This window comes from Cebus imitator, unplaced genomic scaffold, assembly GCF_001604975.1.
Source record: "Cebus imitator isolate Cc_AM_T3 unplaced genomic scaffold, Cebus_imitator-1.0 Scaffold148, whole genome shotgun sequence".
Lineage (NCBI taxonomy): Eukaryota > Metazoa > Chordata > Mammalia > Primates > Cebidae > Cebus > Cebus imitator.
The window spans coordinates 1,196,468-1,219,015 of NW_016107463.1; the positions used below are offsets into that span (position 1 = coordinate 1,196,468).

At 47.7% G+C, this 22,548-nt stretch overlaps 2 protein-coding genes across 3 annotated transcripts in view; one reads left to right on the forward strand and one right to left on the reverse strand.

The window, feature by feature from the left end:
* EFHC1 (EF-hand domain containing 1) overlaps nt 1-1,319 on the forward strand; it is a 62,710-nt gene extending 61,391 nt beyond the window's left edge. For both annotated transcript variants that reach the window (XM_017542854.2, XM_017542855.2), the window contains one exon: nt 1,078-1,319. In XM_017542854.2, coding sequence (XP_017398343.1) covers nt 1,078-1,149 — 72 coding nt within the window. In that variant the 3' untranslated portion in view covers nt 1,150-1,319. The remainder of the gene's footprint in view (nt 1-1,077) is intronic.
* An 11,867-nt stretch (nt 1,320-13,186) lies between these two features.
* Nucleotides 13,187-22,548, reverse strand: part of TRAM2 (translocation associated membrane protein 2) — a 72,752-nt gene continuing 63,390 nt past the window's right edge. Inside the window, exons 5-11 of the mRNA XM_017542858.2 lie at nt 19,707-19,765; nt 18,448-18,532; nt 17,746-17,816; nt 16,219-16,323; nt 15,787-15,930; nt 14,760-14,923; nt 13,187-13,478 (exon numbers count right to left, since the gene is read on the reverse strand). Of these exons, the coding sequence (XP_017398347.1) occupies nt 13,405-13,478; nt 14,760-14,923; nt 15,787-15,930; nt 16,219-16,323; nt 17,746-17,816; nt 18,448-18,532; nt 19,707-19,765 (702 nt within the window). The 3' untranslated portion in view covers nt 13,187-13,404. The remainder of the gene's footprint in view (nt 13,479-14,759; nt 14,924-15,786; nt 15,931-16,218; nt 16,324-17,745; nt 17,817-18,447; nt 18,533-19,706; nt 19,766-22,548) is intronic.

Below are 22,548 nucleotides of genomic sequence, written 5' to 3' on the forward strand. Positions count from 1 at the left end.
AGCTAATACCTGATACACTGGCCCATCAGTAGGGTTAGCGTGGAAGAGGGCATGACCACTGCAGGAGGGCTGTGGCATCTGTCAGTAGTAGTAGCATGGCTAGCAGCAGATGGAGAAGGGGCATGGAAGTTTTCTTCCTTGAATTTTCATATGTGAGTTGAAGGGGAGCTTTCATGCCTTTTCTTTATTGTAAACCCTAGAGCCAGGGTTCTCTGGCTCAGAACAAAGTCTCCCTGAGAAATGCTAAGGACTGTGGCTTATCATCATTGAGACATCCTTACTAAGAATATTGAGGCTCTGTAGACCTTTTTAAAGATCTTTTAGCCGAAGAGGTGTTCAGAATTTAAGAGTCATTTAGGAAAGGGTTTGATTTAGGGCTAGTGACTAGGTTGGAGATGAGAATTTTCCATAGAAAGAAACATGAGCAGGGAGTGAGTAGAGGAGGGCAGATAGAACGGTATTTGTTCATGTGGACCAAACACACATTTAGCTCCCCAAATTTTAGGTTGACAGCATGCCCAACTTTTGATTTTCAATTTATTCCTACTGTCTGGTGTGGGAACTGACATGGGAGAGAGGGATGGCAGTCATTGGCAAGTGGAGCAGGGAAGTGGGAGTGAAACAGATTTGCACATCTTATAAAAAGAACCACAGAAAATCAGTCTGTTACCAGTCACAGTTGAGTTTCAAGGGACACAGGTTGGGCAGATTCTTTCATTAGGCTGTGGTAACAAGAGCCTGCTATTTAAAAAGTCTTACTCCTCATGAGCTAAGTGGACGAAGTCTTTTATTTGAATATAAAAACAACTAAAAGTGCTTTTATAAATAGGGATGTTAGTCCTGAAATCTTGGGAAGGTCATTTACTTCATCCAGCCTCAGTTTCATTAAGTGTAAGATGGAGATAATGTCTGTCCTACCTGCCGGGTTCACAGGATCATTTCAGGATCAACTGTGGATATAAACATTCTGAACCAATTTACAAAGGCTGGGGATCATTATTTTTAAGTGCACGCTGCAGTTGAGCTGACGGAAGCCCTGCAGATTTGTCTCACCTGTTCTCTTTGCTCTCTCTGCAGTTAATCAGGATATGCTCTCATGGAGAAGGCAAGATTAACTACTATAACTTTGTTCGTGCTTTTTCAAACTGACCTGCTGATGAGAAAATGCAAGACGATTTTTTGATGTTGGTACTGTGCTTTGAAATACACCTTATACTCTTCACAGAGGCATTTACAGAGTTCCTGAAATTTTATTTCTTGTTTGGTTCTTATTGCACTACTACTGAAGTCGAAATTAAATTGGATCTAATAGGATCTAAGATTGATGCCTTATTTAGGGTGATAAGGGTATAGTGATATCTAATTTTGTGTGTCGACTTGGCCGCAGGAGGCCCAAATATTTCTTTTTTAAAAAAATATTTTTAATCTTTTTTAGAGATGGAATCTCACTCTGTCATCCAGGCTGGAATGTGGTATCACTATCCTAACTCTATGAAGCTTCAGACTCCTGGGCTCAAGTGATCCTCCCACTTCAGCCTCCCCAGTAGCTGGGACAACAGGCTCAAGCCACCATGGCCAGCTGATTTTTAAAATTGTTTTATAGGGACAAGGTCTGACTATGTTGCCTAAGCTAGTCTCAAACTCATGAGTTTCAGGAATTCACCCACCTCAGCCTCAAAAAGTGCTGGGATTATAAGCATGAGCCACTGTACCCATCCTCAGATATTTCATTATTCTGAGGGTTTCTATGAAGATATTTTTGGATGAGGTAAACATTTGAATTAGAAGACTAAGTAAAACAGATTGTCCTCCCTAACGTGGGTAGGCCTCCTCCATTTGAAGACATGAATAAGAATAAATAGGCTGACCTTCCCCCAGGTAAGAGAATTCCTCCTGCCTGACCAGCTTCAAATTGGGACATCAGTCTTTTCCTGCCTTCAGACACAAATGGAAACATCAGCTATTGGTCTGGAGCCTGCTGGCCTTCAGACCGGACCTAAACCATCCGGTCTCCTAGGTCTCAGGTCTTTGGATTCAGTCTAGAATTATACTTTTAGCTCTTCTGGGTCTCCAGCTTGCCAATTTACCCTGCACATCATGGGACTTGTAAGCCTTCATAATTGTTTGAACAAGTCCTTATAATAACTCTACCCCCCCTCTGTCTCTATATATACACACACACATGCACATTTATATGTATATGTGTGCGTATATATAGTATGTATATATGTATGTGTATAGTATGTATATACATATATGTGTATATGTGTGTACACATATATATGTGTATACATACATCCTTTGGTTCTGTTTCTCTGGATAACTCAGACTAATTCAGATGTAGAATGATCAAGAGGAGGAAGAATGTTAGAATCTCTAGAAGCATCATCTGGGATGTTGGAATCACTGTGTAGTATCACTGTTGCTGCTAGTCAATGGCCCCACCACTACTCATCTGCCAACCCTGATACTGTAGGGAAATATACCACCTGGTTTTCAAACTGTGGTTCTAGGCCCATTAGACTTGCATTTTTTTAAAAAAAATAGAATATAGTAGAAATTATCTGGTCTACCTAGCAGGTTATGTATTTTTTCTTTTTGAGACTGAGTCTCGCTCTGTCACCCAGGCTGGAATGCAATGGTGTGATCTCAGCTCACTGAAACCTCTGCCTCCCAGGTTCAAGTGATTCTCCTGCCTCAGACTCCCAAGTAGCTGGGACTACAGGCATATGCCACCATGCCCAGCTAATTTTTTTGTAGTTTTAGTAGAGACGGGGTTTCACCATATTGGTCAGGCTTGTCTCAAACTCCTGATCTCAAGTGATCCATCCATCTTAGTCTGCCAAAGTGCTGGGATTACAGGTGTAAACCACCGTGCTTGGCCTATTTTTTCATGAAACTTCTGTTTCAAATGAGAGTGTATTTACTGGATCATGATGTAAAATGTATTTCTTGATGTGGGTTGTAGTAAAAAGTAAAAAGATTTGATCAGGCACAGTTGCTCACACCTGTAATCCCAGCACTTTGGGAGGCAGAGCCTGGTGTATCACTGAAGGTCAGGAGGTCGAGACCAGCCTGGCCATCATGGTGAAACCCCATCTCTACTAAAAACACAAAAATTAGCCAGTTATGGTGGCGTGTGCCTGTAATCCCAGCCACTCAGGAGGCTGAGATGGGAGAATCACTTGAACCTAGAGGCAGAGGTTGCAGTGAGCCAAGATCACACCACTGCACTCCATCCAGCCTAAGTGACAGAGCGAGACTCCAAAAAAAAAAAAAAAAAAAGATTAGAAAAATACTGCTTTCAGAGTCTGGCTTTGAGATAGGAGGGAAAGACTAGTAGCAGTTACTGTTCTCTAGTGAGCTCTGACTGGCTTTTTAGAATCAGGGCTGCTCAGCCACTAAGTTCATCCTTAAACATGCCATCTCACATTTTCCTAAGCCACCCAAAATGTGGTATGCATGAGGATGGAGTTATATAGAATTCAGAATGCTTTGCCCTCTCAGAACTTCTAGGGAACTTCTCTTGGTGTTTCCTTCTCTAATGAGCTAAGCCACTTGCAACCAGCTTACTTGAAAGGGCTGTGAATGTATTATGTTGACTCCTTTTCTGTTCCAGGTTATTATCTTGGGAATAACCCATGCTTTGTTTTGTTTTACCCTCAGGCACTCATAACTATTTAAAACAGTATCTCACTTTCAAGTACAGATGCTTCTCTACTCACAGTGGGGTTATGTCTCAATAAACTCGCATAAGTAAAAAAAAAAAAAATCACAACTTGAAAACGCATTTAATACCCCTGATAAGCCCGTTGTAAGGAGGAAAATAAGTTGACCCATTGAAAGTTAGGGACTATCTGTATTTTACAAGTTTTTCTAGTCTGAAAATCACTGAGCTCTATCCTGCCTGCCCCAGCTCAGTCCTTCCCCAGGCTTAGAAGTATATGTATACAGGAGTGTGTGTGCATATGGGTTTCTTCTTCCACCCGTCTTTCTGTCTTCTGTTCCATTTGTTCCTATTCAGCCATGCTTTTGTTTTTAGCCCTTGCAGGCTCTGGGAAAGGTTAAGGGATAGAAACCAGAGAAAAAGGGCAGAGTCTTATTTCTGTGGCTAGCAATGTCACAATGTGGGGCCAGATCTCTGAGTGACATGTGCCCAAAGGCTGACTCTTTCTCCCAGAGTACCTTTCTTCTCTTTTTGAATTCTGGGGGTACATGTGTAGGTTTGTTATGTGGGTATATTGCACCTAAGTAGTGAGCATAGTGCCCAGTAGGTAGTTTTTCCGCACTTACTCCTCCTTCCCAACTGGTAGTTGGAAGCGTCTATTGTTACACTCTGGTAGTCCCCAGCGTCTATTGTTCCCATTGTTACGTCTATGTGGATTCAATGTTTAGCTCCCACTTATAAGTAAGCACATGCAATATTTGGTTTTCTGTTCCTGCATCAATCCACCTTAGGATAATGGCCTTCAGCTGCATCCATGTTGCTGCAAAATACATGATTTCATTGTTATTTATGGCTGCATAGTATTCCATAGTGTATATATACCACATTTACAAAATCTAATCCGCCATTGATGGGCACATAGGTTGATTCCATGTCCTTTGCTCAGAGCACCCTGTTTTGGGGAGTTCTTGGAACTCTTTCCAACTGGAAACTGCCTAGTGCACCACTCTCACATGCAGGCCACCTAGTCTGTAGCTGACCACCCCAGCTCTAATGGTATGTTGTCTAAGGTTCCTTCTGTTCTTCCCGGCGGGGGGCCTTTCAGGCTGACACATCTTCAGGGTGTGCACTCTCGCCGTGTTCTCACCCAGATGGCTCTCTTGGCTGTGTAGTTCGGCAGCTCAATACCTTTCCTTTAGACTGTTTCAGGGGAGAAACAGGCACCCCAAATCTTGTGCTCTCCAAACTCCAGGGTACAGACACATGTCAAACCCTGAGTCTTTTAAAGTACCCCCTCAATTAGCTTGCAGACCCAAGGCATTCTGACAGCCCCTTTCAAGAAGCTTGTGCTCTCTGATATTTTCCCCATCACTCTTGCCTCCTGTGGTAGAAGAGCTTTGGGCTCCTCCTCAGCAAATCATTCATGGATCTGCAGCAAATCTGCAACATATGGAAATACTTGCCAATTTTTGTCCTCAGCTTTGGGTCTCAGCCAAAACAGAGATTTAGGAAAGTCTCATTTAGCATCCTCTAGCCTGCTTTTGGTTGTTTTTTTGTGTGTGTGTGTGTGTTTTAGAGATAGGGTCTTACTCTCTTGCCAGACTGGAATGCAGTGGTGTGACCGTAGCTCACTGGAGCCTCAAACTCCTGGGCTCAAGTAATCCTCCTGCCTCAGCCTTCTGAGAGCCAGGCCTCCAGGCCCTTAATAATTTAAAAAAAATTTTTTGTAGAGAAGGAGTCCTACTATGTTGCCCAGGCTGGTCCTGATCTCCAGCTCTCAAGTGATCCTCCATCCTTGGCCTCTGAAAGTGCTGTGATTATAGGCATGAGCCACTCTGCCCAGCCATTGAAATCCCAGTGGTCATTTTACCCTCAGTTCTAACCACCCATCTCTTCTTTTAATGTCTTATCCACTAGGTAAAATAAATAGATTATCATTCTATTGAATATAATGAAGCCCAGTATTAAAATAGCCCCACAGTTATCTGTTAGAAGTGTCTCAGAAGGGCTGGGCACAGTGGCTTACACTTGTAATTCCAACACTTTGGGAGACAGGCAGGCAGATCATGAGGTCAGGAGTTTGAGACCAGCCTGGCCAATATGGTGAAACCCCATCTCTACTAAAGATACAAAAATTAGCTGGGCATGGTGGCACATGCCTGTAATCCTAGCTACTCAGGAGGCTGAGGCAGAAGAATCGCTTGAACTCGGGAGGTGGAGGTTGCAGTGAGCTAAAATGATACCACTGCACCCCGGCCTGGGCAACATAGAGAGACTCCCTCTCAAAAAAAAAAAAAAAAGTGTCTCAGAGGGAATTGTCTTCAATAAAGTTGGCACTATCCACATACACCCCTTAAGTTTGCTGTTCACTTCTTGTGTGGCATCTCCTTTCGTTTACTTAAGATTGAGAAGCTGAGATCTAACAGCACCATCACAAGGTATAAAAGCGATTTCATGAAAGACCAAAGCCAGCAGGTCATTTCTGTGGTGTCCCCACACTCACTGCTCACCTGGTTAGTTTATACAAAGCAGCAAGTGTAGGAACCACAAATGTCAGAGCAAATCACTTTTCCTTCTAAAATCCTGAATGGCAGTGCAGCCATTAGATGTCACTAATAACCTTGTGCCAGAGTCACAGCTGGCAGGCATCTGGAGTGTCAGGCTCAGGTGATGGAAGAGAGCTGAGCATTAACCTGTAGCAAGCAGTATTGTAGGAAGCAGAAAGATCATCGCTTCAGATGGGCCACCAGGGAGTTGAAAGATTCTAATACACACACACACACACACACACACACAAAGAGAATTAAGATTAGCACTGGTAGCTGAAGCTATCAAGTCTAACTGAAGGCTTTGTCTAAGACTGCTTATAAGAAAACTCTGCTTTGTGGGTAAGCATGGGCTGTGAGTTAGCCACCACTCAGAAACCTGGGTCTGTACCTTGTCTGCACCACCAGGGGGCCTTGAAGATACCATCGAATTAAAGTGTATCAAATCCCTATCTATAGGCTTTGAGGGTATTTGGGACGAATTGTCTCCAGAGAATCAAGGGTCACTTGGGTAAGTGACTCCTGAGTATGCTGCTGGCACATAAGTTCATTTTAAAAAGCCAATTTGAGTGCTTTATATATACAATGAACTTAGCATTCAGTATCTCTAAATCTCTCACCACCGTTCTCCACAAAACATGAAACTCTTTTGATACAGATGAGCAAAAAGACTCAGAAATGTTAACTGCTTGAGTTCACCTAGCTTCTCATGGCAGAGTCGGACCCAAGTCTGCAAGGAAGCTTGCCATGCAGCAGAACCACTCACCTGCACCTCAAGCAAACATTTCGTCTTTAATTCTCACATCCCATGGGTGTCCTCAGCTAACTGCCGTCTGTAACTGCACTCATCTTTTGAAATCTCTCCAGAGACGGTTCTGGTAAACACAGCAGGCAGCTGCAGCCATGTAAGTGACACTAGTGATCCCCACTGCCCGCCATTATTACCAATACTTGGATATCTTCTGGTCAGCACCAACATACATGTTGGCTTTTACACAAACGAAACCCCATTTCCTCCAAGCTAAATAACATCATAGTATAGTAGGCGTCAAGGACAATATGCTTGTTTCTGGAGCTTCCTACCCATAAACCCCATGTTAAGGAAACACCTTTTCCACGTTTTACTATTACGGATTCAAATAAAAATGATGCTTCTTACTATCCAGCACTTGATATAACACTTTCTCTCCATTCTTAATTCTAATTCCCTAATTCATATCACTACAATGGACAAATATGGGTCAAGCCATATAAGAAATGACTAACATAGTGAAAAATATTAGACATAAGGGCCAAAAGTCATACAAACTCATTTAAGCAAATGTCAACATTCACATAAAAGCATCACTATAAAAACACGTCAAGGAAATTATGAGACAATTATTCTGATAATTCTCTGCCTTTTATTCAGTTATTTCAGAAAATATTTGATCATTTGTTTCAAAATGTACATTTAAAAAATCCATACAAAACTGTAATTTGTTTTAAAACCAGGCAGAAACAGTGGAAAAATGATTTTGAAAAAAAGTTCACCAAAAGTAAAAAGACACCCCTCCCCCCAACCCTTTTACATGAAAGCATAAATACGCCAGGTACAAATTTTCCTTGAGTTCCTTGCTGAAATTTGGTCCATATGAACAGGCTAGAGTAGAAAACGAGAGACAGTTTATCCACATTTGCATTATCAGTTGCTCAGGGCACCAGCAGCCTTAGATCATCTTTCAGATGTTTTTTTTAAACAGAGGAACTGAAAAGTGAGGTTTACAGTCTCATCACATGAACACTCAAATCTGCACCCAAGGAAACGGTGGTATTGTATTTACTGTCACAGCCAGAGCCTATCAGGTGAACAGGGCTACTCACCTGTGGCTGCTGCTTGGCAAAATATCCTTCCTCTCCCCATGAACAAGAAGCTCTGGAATGCTTTAAGGCAGAGTGACGGTGATGTCATGGGCACCACAACAGATCTTATTCCTGGACAATGACTTGAGCCCCATCATGAGGATGGTTTTTTCCTCTTCAACAGATTTTTTTAATAATAGACTTCTAAGATGATGCTACATGTTCCACGAGAGTGCCACAGAAACCCACCCAGGACCACGAGAATGACGGCAACAAAAGGAAAGCGACTACTACTTCTTCTATAAGGGATGATGACTACCCCTCCCACGGGTCCCATTTCTCCCCCAGTTGCAGGGCGTTTTAAGGGACAGAAAGGCTGTGGAAAGGACCACTGGCGGGGAGAGTTATTGCACAACCCGGAAGAGCGAGAAAAAGGTGGGCAGGCAAGAGGGTTGCTGCGACTAACACAAGGTAACACTGAATTAAGAGCTCGAACAGTTCTGCAATAGACATGTATGTGTTAGCACTTGAGACTGGGAAGTAAAAGTAAACACCTTTATCATATAAACTTTGGATTGAATGGGAAGTGAAACAGACCAAGAGGTTATGGTAAGCGTGCCTTTAAAAAGAAATCTAGGGGTGGAGAAAATAATGGAGAAGCGGAGAAGCAGGGCTTGCTATGTGGGGCCAGAGGGAAGTTTTCAAGGTGGGAGCTGGAAGCTCTGGGCTTCCCGTAATAGGTATGCTTGTGGTTGGGCCACCTCACTGACTTCCACAGCCACCCAGCTGGGCCAGAAGAGAACTGACACAAGGGAGAAACCAAAACAAAACAGAGAACACACCACAGACCCTAATGCTGGGCAGCAAGTTTGAAACAAATGAGGCAAAACTGTCACAATCTGTGTCCCTTTTATATTTAACTCTACTGAGGTATGGTGTCCTTGGCTGCTTGTGACAAACAGCCCTAGAGCCCTGGCAGCTAGGGGCTGGCCACAGAGTACAAGTGAAAACCACATAGCAAAGTAAGGCACTTATTCACACACACACACACACACACACACACACACTCACTCACTCACTATCTGCTTGGGACCAAAACTCTTCAGGGTTGCTGAGCACGGAAGGCTACCTGGAGGGTACAAATCCCAACCCTCTTCTTCATGGCTCTGCTCATCCAGGGAACTCAGTAAGAGTGAGGCAGCTCTCACTGGGGGAACTGGTCTTCAGCCTTTGTGAGGTGAAGCTAACACTCATGGGAGAAGTGGGGTAGTGAGAAGTTGGTAGTCTTCCTCACTGGGGCAACCTTGGGCTGGAGAGGGATCTTATTTAGGTTTTCCAGTCATCTGACAACGACTAATCCTGCAATAATCCCTAAAGTCTATTCCTGAGGAAAAGAGCCATTAGCTCGGAAGGCAGAGGAAGACCACTCCACCGACTTCACTCACAAGCTTTCAGCGCTCCCTCTGTTAGAGGACAAAGGCTTTAGAACATCAAGAATTGAAGTCTGTGCATTTGTGCCAGAGGCCCTTAGGCGAGATAATTAATTACGTGCAGACCTCCCTACCTCTCATGTTGGGCCTAGGAAAAACCAACTAGGAAGGCTGAAGCATACAAAGGAAACCCAAGCCGAAGCCTTTAGGAACAAGGGGGTCGGCAACCCATTTTCGATTAAAGCATCCATGGAAGATTTTCATTGTGGAATCTTGGGATTCTATCACCCAACCCCTTATTAGCTGCTTAGGAAAAAAGGTCAAGGGGTACTAGGGAAGGAGGTCCTGAAAGAGACCCCAGAAGCACACACCCACCCCAAGCTTCAGGAATTCTTAGGGTCCCACGGTTTCCGGTCAAGAGAAGCATCTGTGAAGGTGGCCAGGGAAGAGGTGTCTACCGGAGTTTCTTAAATGTTGGGAAATTATGCCTTGGGACACGGACAGACAAGTGTCTCAGCAACCATTTTGGTCTGGGTCCAGACACACATAGGATTAGAATTGACTCAAAAGGGAGGGGCAGCTCCCCTCCTGGTTCAGTCTGCTCCCCTTTCACCCAGAACCATCCCCTACCTTCAAAAGGAGCACATGCAATTTATTAATAGTGTAGCTATCAGAGCCCAGATGGCAAAAATAACTCCCATCACTGCACCTCCAAGGAGGGGGAACTGGCAGCACGGATCCTTGGTCCACCAGCGCCACCTCCCTGCCCTCCCACTGCGTCTGTTGGCTTCCCCACAAATACAAGCTAGCCAGGGCTGTTGAGAGGCCACAATTGCTGAGGTAGGTTATGTCTTTTCTCCTGCTCTTAGTGCATGGTGCTGCGCTCTCAAGCTTGGAGGTGTCTGGCAGAGCCTTCACAAATGGCTTGGCACTTTGGGTCAGGAGAGAATGCATAAAACTGAAGAAAAAAGCCAAAGTGGCCAAAATTAGAACAAGCTAGTCCAACAAGCTCATAGGATGAAGTGGAATTATTTCAGCTCTGGCAACACAGTTTGTGTCAATCTGCCAAAGACTTGGCTCTGCTATGAAATAAACACATCAGGGAGGCTGGTGGGGAGGGGGTGACAAAGTACCCTACAACTACCCTCTAATCAGCCCCCCAGCAAACATCCCTGAAGCCCAGGCTGGCAAGAAGCCAGCCCCACTCATGGTCTCAGAGTTTTTTTGTTTTACATAAAATAAACCCTAAACACACCCTTGTCCACTGAGGAAGAGAGCCTAAGTTGACCACGGCCACTGGGCTGGTGGTACCACATCCAAGGTATGATACACTGGGAGCACTGGGAGCATGGGGAGCTTCCAAGAGACAGGGGACATGAAGTTGTGGCGTCTCTGGCACACAAGTGTTTGGGACAGAGCAAGGGAAACCTGCATGCATGAGAATGAAGGCTGCTTGATGGTAAGACTTCAGCTGCTCTGCTCCTCACTACCTCACCTGCATCTGGCACAATGCAGGCACCTGGCACATCCAAGCACGCCATACATATTTGTTGAAGGCACAACTCAACAGTTTAACCTGGGCTCGCCTGAGGGAGGCCTCCTGCATGTGAAGCCCTTCCAATGACACAGCCTGGAGAGCACGCAGAATGGGTGTTCTAGGCTAATGGGGGAAGAAGGTGGGTTTAGGAGGCTGCTGGCTGAACACTCCATTTGCAGTTCCCAGGCAAGGTGGGGAGCCTGAACTCAACTACAGCCTAGGTCAGGGCTGTTTGACTGAAATGGTTAAGGGATCCCAGATCAGGTCTGCTGTGTTGATACCAAACCGCCCTTTTACCAATGGTTCTGCTGTGCAGCCCAGAGAAATGTCAGGAAAGGAGACAGAGAAATGGGGGAAATGCGTATTTTCAAACACAGTCTCACTTCCTAAGGGAAATCAAAAGCAACCATAGGTAGTTCTTCCCATTTCTGCAACCTTATCGTGGAGAGAGATGAAGCTCTCCAATGATGGTAGGAAACAAATCCTTCAGTTACTGGGAGGTTAAAATTTATCTGTGATGTAAATGACTTGGAGAAGAGGGAGTTGCCTTGATGAAAAGACCCATTTCTCCTTTTCTGAATAAAATCCAAGGTTTGGTTTCTACTGTAAGGTCAGAAAGGATCAGTATACCAAATGACACTACTATTCCTGCACCTACAAAAAACTACTGCACTTCATCTCAGGACAGAGTTCAGAGGTTCTTAATTAGGACCTTTTTGTTTTGTTTTGTTTTGTTTTGTTTTGTTTTGTTTTGTTTTGTTTTAGATGGAGTTTCACTCTTGTTGCTCAGGCTGGAGTGCAACGGTGCGATCTCCGCTCACTGCAACATCCACCTCTCAGGTTCAAGTAATTCTCCTGCCTCAGCCTCCTGAGTAGCTGGGATTACAGATGTCCACCACCACGCCTGGCTAATTTTTTGTATTTTTAGTAGAGACAGGGTTTCATCATGTTGGTCAGGCTGGTCTTGAACTCCTGACCTCAGTGATCCACCTGCCTTAGCCTCCCAAAGTGCTGGGATTACAGGCATGAGCCACCACGCCTGGCCTTAATTGGGACCATTTTAAAGCTGAACGCCCCTTCTAAAAGTCCTCACAAGGCACCATAAGGACTTGGAGGCCTTGTCTGTAGGTGGAAGGGAGAGGAAAGAATCTGTGAGAGAAGGGGCCAGAAAGGCACCTATTATCTACCCAGAGAGTGATTCTCAGTCAGTCATGGTTTCATGCAGTCTAAAATGCTGTAGCTGTGCTCAACAAACGACAATTCCAAAGAACTCTCAACAAGGGTGGCCAGATGGACAGTGGTCTAAGTGACCAGCATGGGGCTGAAGCCCTTGAGCCTTAGTGTTTCTGCAGCTAGAGATGAAGTCAAGGTAATAAGTTTGGCCCCTGACAGGGCTGGCTGGCTCTGCAGGTGAGGACCAGCATATCTCAGGCAGGTTTGTGAACTGCTGTTTGGTTTGGTTTTGAATGCTTGTGAATGGCTGAAAAAGCAACGGCGGCTGGGACTGCTGGAAAAAGGCCTGGGTCGACTCCTCCGTGGGTTCTGCCACCATTACCTTTCTGGAAGAGCCTGCTGCGCAGTTTGCTCTGCTCTGGCTCTAAGCAGTGGGAAGACTCATCCTCCTTCGGCACCTCCCCCACACAGTGACAGCAGGCTGGCTTCCCATCCGCAGTCAGCCACTGGTAAGCGCTTGAGTCACGGGACCCAACTGAGTTCACACCATCCTTCTGGATTGAGTTGTCACGTCCCAAAGCCAAATGCCTTGGCACATACAATGAGCAGTGGCTGCTGTGCCTCAAGATGGTGCGTGCAGGGCTGGAATCAGCTCTCTCGTCAGTTAATCAGCACCAAGGAGACTATGATCCGAGAGGGCCGTGCTCACCGCTTCTTGCCCATCCACACGCGGACCACCGAGGGCCTGCTACCGGCCCTGGGCTTCTGACCGGCAGGCCCTGGGGGACCGACAAACAGGACTGCAATCTTAGCTCCCCTCCCATTGTAAAAATCAGACAGAAAAATGGCAAGATAAGGTGAAATTAGGAAGTAAAAAGAAAAAGCAGCCGTGAGGGGAGAGACAGAGGCAAGCAGAAAGATGACAGCCATGGGAACCTGGGCTTCTGGAAAAGCCAGCACGGGACAGGGGTGAAGACAGGAGGTGGCCTGAGGGGAGAAAGAGAAAGTTTTTTGGCTTTATTGAGAATGGTTTGTGGCAGAAGAGAAAGCCAAGAAGAAAGAAAGAGAAAACCCCCCCATTGAAAGACAGGTTTTGGCTGTTTGAGACGGAGCATCACAGGCAGGAAGGAGGAGGGAGGGAGGGGGCCTGGGCTCCTCATGCCCTGCTGGGCCCCCACCAAGAGGATTCCTGTTCTTAGCACTTTGGCCTTAGGGAGACTTGAGTTTCTTAGTCCGTGGGGAGGTTCCGTTCTCTGCCTTCACCACTCCATTTTCATGGTAACCTGGGAAGTGGAGAGAGACAAGCATACATGGTGTTTCTGCTGGAACTAAGGTAGGAGAGGGGAGGGTGGGGCCAGGCCAAGGAAGGGGACCGGGTAGCCCTGCTGCTACATGTGGATGCACCAAAGGGGTGCGGGCTGCAGCCGCACACAGCAGACAGCTCCCAGGGGGATCCTGTCTTCCCCAGGGCCCTGTCTGAGAGGCTTGGTCTCTGATGACTGCCCTTTAGCAAGAGGGGCCTGGGATGACACACGGTAACTCAGCAACAGCAAGAGGCCAGCCAGCCCAAGCCTGAGACCAGGGCTAGATACGCGCCGGAATCACTTAGATGCTGTCCCAGTCCCACTGTCCTCAGTTCCTCTCAGGCCCCTGCAAGGTGTCAGCCCATTTCCAATTCAGCAAGAACTCCCAGGAGCAGTGGCAAGTGAAGGGAGGGAGACGAGAGGCTGCAGGAATAAGGCCTCGGGAGGATGCCTGACACTGCTCTGGCAGAAAAACTGCTCTTTCTATTGTTCAAAATACCTCTATGTGCCTGCTCAAAGTCAGAGGTACTAGCTGCAGTCTTATGCTCCATGCTTCCCCCGCCAGCCAGGCCTGACTCTGTGACACACCCAGCTGCACGCGTGTCTGGTTCAAACACATGAACCTTTGCCAAGCAGGTGGCCGCCTGGAGAAAAGCAGGTGAGTCAGAAAGCAGCGCCTGGTGCAGACAGGCCCCCAGGCTGGGCAGAACGTGCATGGCTGGCAGGGCCTGGAGACCTGCTGAACGTGGGTGATGACTGGAGTGCGTGCAGGGCCAAAGGAGAGGGGGGTGTCCCACCCCTGCCCCCCACCTAGCACTGTGTCACTGTGAGTCACTGCTGGAGACAGGAGGATCCAGCAAGCTGGGAGGCAAGGGCAGGCTGAAATGTAGAGCAAAAGGGCAGGTGAGGACATAGCCGCCGTCCGGCACCGAGAATGGGCGGCGGCAGCAGCAGCACTTGGCTGGGGTCCAGAAGCCACCCTGAGGACACGCTTCCTGCCAGAGTTCCCCACCCAGCCACTGCCCTGCCCCACAGTGGCCAGGGCTCCCAGCCTAGTTAGGGCCAGCCCCATCCACAGTCTGTCCCTGGCCCAAGCCCAGCCACGTGCTAGTCCGGGAGCTAGGAGCCCCAGCCCTGAGGAAGGAGAAGCTGGCAGGTCTGGTCTGGGGAGCGCCCAAGAAGCCCATCGCCTTGGCTCCTCCTACCCATCCCAGACAGACTTCCCTGGCTCCATTCTCTGCCAAGGGCCCTGGCACTCACCAGATTCCCTCTTGATGAGCCTGGCTGGTAGTCTGGGTGTAGCTGGGACTCTCCGTTTTGTACTCTGCTCATTCCAGTATTCCCGCCAGTGCCGCAGCTGGGAGTGGATGAAGCGCCACATGAGCCAGGCCTGGGCGGCACACACCAGCAGCAGCACGCAGAGCCTGCAGCGGGGCAGAGGGGTGGGCTTAGGCTGGGGCTTGGGCTCACAGCCTTGGGGCTGGGTAGTCCTGGGGAGAACCGGGGATGGGGGCCCTGCAGTTCCCATGGCTCATCACCTCCACCTTTATTGCGGCCCTCTCCAATACTGCTACTATCACCAGGAAGAGTGCGTGCTTCAGTCAGTCTCTGATCCAGGACATGTCACACGTGTCAGGGAGAAGGGAAGGAAGTGGTGATGGACGTACAGCCAACTCTACAATCACGCTACTCACATGCTGAGGGAGGGCTCCGTGTGTCTCTTTTGCACCCATCACACAGAACATGACTAATGTAAGCTCCACAAATATTGGTAGAATTTAAATGAATTTCTGGAATAGTGGCTTCTCATTTAGCATGTTACTTAAAAGTGGAGCAACTCTGGACAAATCAATCTCCTGGGCCTAGGAGATCTGAGAAACAGTGGCTTCCTCACTGCCTTCTCACGGGTACTGAAGGCCACTGGCCAAGCCATTGAGCACATGGTTTTAGCACCCACACAGAAGAAGGGGAGAACGATATCAACTGAGAGACTGGGTGTGATGCCTCTATGTGCCACGAAGTGCCAGGCAAGTGTGAGGGATTCCTATTTGGACTGCAGTCTCAGCAAACCAGGGCCAGGGGGTGAAGATGGTTTGGATGGAAACAGAAGCTACTATCTCTTCTTCCCTCAGGCCTGATATCCAGAGATTTCCAGCTAAATAACATGCGGGAGACTAAAGGGGTCTGCTGCCTCCAGACCTTCTGCAGAGGCTGTGTCAAGTTCAGCAGGCCCCTTGTGGTACCCAGGAAGCCCTGGCTTATCACCTTGGACTTCTGCCCGACTCACCTGCAAAACAAAGTGTTGAAGTTCCCTTTCTCAGGGTCAAATGCCTGGTTTTCCATGCGAGCCAATCCAAAGCCGATGGCCAGCACGGCAAGGGTGAGGATGAAGAGGCGGGTAACCCCAAAAACAGCAGCCCAGGCACTGAACCTGCTCACAGAGGCAGAAGAGGGATGTCAGTCTTTAGAGCCCTTGAAGGAACATTTACTCTCTTCTCCAGAAGAGACCCCAAGTGGAAAGAGGATTCAAGGGTGGCTGGGGAAAGTGCTTGAGGAATGAGGTATCTAAAGTCAGATGTTCTAGAAAAAAAACATGAGGGCACCGCCTGCAGGTAAGCGGGCAGTGTGCACCCAGGGAGGGACCCTCCACCCATCCAGGCCTCAGGGGGAAGCCCTGCTCAGGCCTCTGAGCAGACCAGCCTCCAGCAGCCCCACTTACAGTTTCTCATTGTTTTCATCTGCAAAGTAGAAGAGTCGAGCCATGTGGAAGAGGAACTCAGTTGAGTACTGCAGCAGCAGCAAGATCAGACCCAGGCGGCTCAGGCTGGGGGGAAAAAGACTAGCCTTACATTCCCTCCAAGATGCCACATGGAGCAGAGGCTGTCGCATCTTGGCTCAGGCTGTCCCGTGCCTGGCTGGGCTCTGTTTTCCACTCACTCCCACTTTCCCTGGGTGGCTCTGCCCCATCCTTTAGGATTCAGTTCAGCTGTCACACCTTTAAGACGTTTTTCCTAATACCGACCCCCTGGCCTTTCAGCTGTCCTGTCTTGGTCAGACACCCTTGCCTGCTCCCACAGCAACCCTGGCACAGCCCTTCACAGTGCTCAGCACCTTGCACTCATCCCCTAGGCTGGAACCAAGTACATAAAAGGTGCTCAGGACACATTTGCTGAGCTCTGAGTATAGAAATATAAAGTGTTCTTGTCTGACTTTCCGTTGTCCAAGTCTTCACAGCTCCAAGGTACATAAAGAAGCAGAAAGTGCTCCTTCTGTGTGGTTCTGTTTGTACATTCTCCCCGCTCTTTGCTACTGCTGCGGTGACAGTGCAGACTGACTTCTCAGACCCACTATGCATGTGACACATGAGCATCCAACACCAGGGCAGAGCTGGCATCACCATACAGCCTTCAGCCCTCAAAGACCCATCCAGGAAAAGATGCTGCTACAGGCCTCCAGAGACAGGAGACAGAATTTGAAAGCTCCCTCCCTGCCTGAATCTTACTAATCCAAGTCAGTCATTCGCACAGGATGCCTGCTGCAAGGACCTAGGAGACAACGCGTCTCGGGATTTCCAGGCACCTCTGCAAAAAGTTCCATGCGGTGAGCTGTCTGAGTGCCACTCTAAGTGCCAGCCTAGAGAAAGTGCAGGGCGTTCTCCTTTACTGCATGGATAAAGCTCAGCAAAAGTCCAAATTGTCAATGACATAGCTTAATAACATCAATATCATTCTTTTGATAAAAGAAGCTCTCAAAAACATTATAGCAACTCTTTCTGCTTCTAGAACAACCAATGGAGACCTAGTCTCCATCTCATTACAAATCAAAGGGAAGGGAATTCCAGGGCTGCGCGCTCCAGGAGTGTTTGCACCGGATGCGTGACGCAAGAGCCCAGCTTTGGGAGGCCTTCAAGCGGCAAAGTCATGGTTCTACGGCCAACATCCATTGGAAGTCTTCTGGCTTTCTCTGTTGAGGGTCTTATTCTGGGTTGCAGAGCAGATGATACATACCGTGTTGTGGGGCTCATCACACTAAACTGTCCTTATCTATGTCTATGACTGTCTCTTCAGGCTAGAATGAATCACTGAAGATAAAGAATCTTCCATGATCATCTTTGTATTGCCAAGTCTTAGCATGCTGCTAGGCACACAGAGGGTGTCGATAAAGGCCTGATAATTATATGACTGTGTGGATAGATGCATGGACATAAAAGGCAAGGCAATCTGGCTGGCTCCATGGTCTCACTCACTTTAAGAGGTATGCTCCAGCTATGTGCACCAGGTACAGGCAGATATACTGGAGCTGGCGGGGAATTTCCTCCTGGAAACAAGAGAAGCATATCGTAAATTTGCTAATTCCCCAACTAAAGATTCAAAAAAATGAGCAAGGGGAGTGCAAGGGGGATGAGAGAGGGCCAGGCCCCTCTGGCTACTTTAACACACACTCCCATGTCCCACCTGTCCCATGAGTCCCACAGTCCCACTGCATCAGGCTGCTGAAATTCCAAGGGTAGTCAGGTCCATTCCCAATTTCAGCAGCCTTGGGTCTAGTGTCAGAAGGCAAGGTTTGGATTGAGAAAGAAGAGACAGGGACTGGGGAAGAAGGCTCTTGGAAATAATTCAGAAGGAAATTATAAAAAGCAAAAATAAAAACACAGAAATGGCAAAGACCTCTCCTTTGACATCTAGAAGATCAGAGTTAGGTTTCCTCCAAAGCCGTATGTCTGGTGGAAGTGGCAGGCAAGAAACTGACACTGGTGGCCAACACCCATGGGGGCCTACATGGCGCTTCTCCAAGAGCTGACTCAGCATGCTGCTCAACCCCCAACATATTCCTATCACCACCCAACACTCCACGCTTCTGGAGGAAAGGAAGGGAGGCACCAATGGGAATAGCAGGAGAGGAGTGGTGAATGAATGGTCTCCAAGAAGGGGGAGAAGCGAGCACTCACCTTCCGTACCTTCTGGAAGTATAGCTCAGGAAGTGCATGCAGCCAGTAGGCCAGCTGGCATAGGTAGAAAAACTTCACCTGGAAGCTGGAGACAAGGGGGCAAGTCACACGGGCAGGACTGAGAAAAGTATCCCTGCAGGCGCTGGCCAGGCATGGGAGGGAAAAGCATGGGCCGAGATTCTGTCTGTGAGGAGCTGGTCCAGGAGCAAGGGAGTAAGGCGGGTGACCGCAGCCCCCTGAGCCTGGGACCCTGGCTTCTCTGCTGGCCCGCGCCCTTGTTCCACATACAAGACCACTTAAAGGGACATGGAAAGTCCATAGAAAGAAACAAACATGATTAAAAGAGTGTAGAGAAGGAGGAATCCTTCAGCCTTGAAAAGGGAGCAGATTACAGAGCACTGTTGATGGAGATGAAGACCAACAAATACACTGAACAACGAATGGCTCTAAGTAGCAAGGGAAAGGTCTAACTCAGCCCTACGTCCTTTGCTATTGTTGCTCTTAAAGGTCTCGGGAAAGGCAGCTGGGCATGGTGGCTCATGCCTGTAATCCTGGCACTTCGGGAGGCCGAGGCGGGTAGACCACCTGAAGTCAGGAGTTTGAGACCAGCCTGGCCAACACGGTGAAACGCTGTCTCTGCTAAAAATACAAAATTTAGCTGGGCATGGTGGCACTTGACTGTAGTCCCAGCTACTTGGGAGGCTGAAGCAGGAGAACAGCTTGAACCCGGGAAGGGGAGGTTGCAGTGAGCTGAGATTGCACCCCTGCACTCCAGCCTGGGCAACAGGAGCAAAATTCTGTCTCAAAAACAAACAAAAAAACAAAGATCTCAGGAAAGGCAAAGGATAGCCTCCTGAGGGCCCAGGTATTGCCCTTGGGGTAAACTGCTCTCTTGGAAGCATTTTAAGAGGCAGAGGACGCTGGCTCTGTTGGAGCACCAGCCATGGCAGGCCGCAAGGAAAGACGCTCTGTGGATGTCAGGGGACGTTATGGAGGGAGATGTTCCACCTTTCTATCTGTCTTGTGCAGTTGAGACACCTCCGTGATGGGAGCCAGCACAAATGGCCTTTCATCTGGGATTCTCCGGTCAAGCATGCTGAGAAGCAGTGGCTTCCAAACAAGTCTATCATCCACAATAGGCTCAGGGCATGATCTGCTCGTCAGGTCAGCGGGGCCTATGGTGTTCTGGCTACACTCTGGGACGGGAAGGCAGTGGGCCTGCTCACTCCTCCCTGGGGCTGAGTCACAAGAATACTCACGGGAGGTGCACATGCGGGTAGTCCTCCCAGAGGCTTCTTGGGTTTGTTAAGTAGCCTTCCTGCAGTGGGTGAGAAGAGATACCATTTAGAGATATGGACGTGAGATCTGCTGGGGCCCTGGGACTGGTCCAGGGGTCGGGGATGCATCCAGCCCCCACCTGACAGAAAGAGGAAGGAACAGGAAATGTGAAAACAGAGAACTTCTCTGTGTGGGACCCCTAGTGCTTGGCTGGTTTCTTTGTTGTTGAAGCTGGAGTAGGAAGGGCTGTGTTCTGAGGTCTAAAGACCTGCATCTGAAGATGAGTCTGACAAGCTAATTAGTCTAGCTCCTCTGAGCAAGCTAATTAGTCTCCCTACATCACAGCTGGCTCATCTGCAAAATGAAATAGAAATATCCACCCTCATAAAGTTATTGTTGGAAATGAATGGGATAGTTTATGTGCCAGGGTCTAGCCCTGTGCCTGGCATGCAGGCGCTTAGAAAATGTTGCTATAATGAATAAGCCAATGAACTCCAGAATCACCATCCACGGGAAACATGAAGAGTCTACTTGGGCTTTTCACATCCCACTGAATAAAAAGCATGGCAGGACCCTGCAGGTCTCACCACGCAGCTGACCTCTGACATCCACCACACTGTCACTACTGCCAGTTGTTTCCATTACTCTTGCAAGCCCCTTCACACTAGGGCCTTTTCTTGCCCACCTTTAGAATTCTAACATCTAGCCCAGCACCTTATATGGGGTGGAGGAGGTAACATAAATACCATCCCATCACAAAACATCTAGAAATGCTAGATGAAATCTAATGAATATTCTTTAAAATGCAAAGCTGAGCTCACAATAAGAAAGGGAAACCATCTGGGACCCAAAGGGAGAAGGAGGCTAAAAGGTAGAGCAGTAAGGTGACACTGTAGCAGCCCAGAAGGCACTACTCACAGGGCCAGGGTTTTTATGCCCATGTGAGAATAGAAGATGGTGCCTTAGGAGGTGGAACCTGAGACCCTTGTATAAGATCAGGCCCTCTGTAAGACCACAACCTCAGAGAAAGGAAAGACTAGAAAGTGTTTGCTGACCAACACAGGGAAATGAAGATGTCTGCTCAGCCCATACTCAAGGTGAAAACAAAATCATTTATTCTAAAAATCTGCAACCTCAGGCTCACTCTGAGTTTGGAGTTGAAATATACCGCCTGTGTGATCCAAAAGCCACCAAGCTAAGAAATTAGTATTAATAGTGTGGTGGGCCAGCGATACCCTAGGGACATACCCTCATCCAAGGATCTCAGGATTCCCAAAGATAAAACCTTGGTAAAGATGAATTTGTAATTGAAGATTACAAAACGCATGAAGAAACAATCTACCACAAGCACGAGTCAGTTGACACTACAGTAGTGCAGCTGGTTGAACAAATGATGAATGCTTTAGGCAATTTCTCTCTTCTGAAGAAAGGGCTCTTATTTGTCACTCAGAGAAGGCAGAGCAGGTTACATTAGGATGACCTCATTTTAGAAATAGGAAAATGAAGAAACAGATAGGACGGATCTCCTGAAATGAGAGAGTTTTTCAGTAGCACAGCTGAAATCTGAGTTGGGCCACGAACCTTCTGGTCTAGTAACTTCAGGCTAGGTTGTTTCAGTAAATCAGAAAATAAACTGAGCTGGTAGTTTTGATGAGAAGGCTGGGAATCTCAAATGTTCACACTGGGATTAAGGGCAGAGGTTGTGCAGTGTTCAGAATGAGGCCAATCGGGTTGAGTAACAAGCATTCTAGGTTATTGTCCATTAGGATCTTCAGTTGTATTTCCAAGTGAGGGCTGATCCAATCACTTTTGAGTCAGTGAATGCCCTTTGATCTATCAGTATGCCCTTCAGGTAAAGTCCACAGCCCTAATCCCATAAACTTGGGCCTCCATGAGCACAATAACCTAATTGATAGGTCCAATCAGATACATGTATACTACTGTAGTCACTGTCACCTGGATTAGAAGGAAACGGTCTCACCTCGAACCTGCATGGCCTCACTTCTCACAACCACTGCCCTCCTCTCTCCTCCCTGGGTCATGCGCAGATTTAGGAATACAAGTGGAAGAATCGAGGTACTCAGGTGTGCCGTGTGAGTGACAGTTGTGAGGTGGTGACAGTTGTGAGCTCTTTCAAACACACTGCCTCTATCATCTCCACCCACCCTCTCTGTCACGCACACACCTGCCTTCGTCAGCACAAACCTGCCCCAGGCTACCTCATTCCAGTGACATCAGAGAGGTGAGAATGTCTCTTCCTAAAGAAAGCAGCAATGTACTTAACAGGAAAAACAGTACTTCTGAAACTGAGGTGGGAGAGAAAGTTTTGCCAAAAAAAAAAAAAAAAAAAAGCACTCGCCAAGAAAAGCAGCACTGAGAGCAATGTAAAGCCCAGACAATCTCGTGATTTTAAACAGGAACACTCCTTGGCTTGGCCTCTTACTTAGAGATAAAGAGGTCAGAACTTTGAAGCCGACAAGCAAAGAAACTCCCCAGAAAAATGTTGCCTGCTGGTGAATGTCCAGTCCACTGGGACTAGAGGAAGAAAGGGGTGGAGGGAGGAGAGCAGGGGGAGCCAGAGGAAAAATGACTCACTGCTCTGAGAACAGCCTTTTCCAGACCTCTGTCCAGGCAGCTGTCTGAGGGAGGACTGGGGCTAGGGCACCCTCTGAGCTTAGTCACGCAAAGCACCTGAGTCCACAGGGGGCTGAGTGTGACCCAACAAGCCCCTGAAGCCCACCCCAAATCCCATCCATGGATAGCCCTCAGTGGATGGTTTGGAGAGGCTTTTGAAATCCTTTGTTCTCTTTTGATTCTACAAGT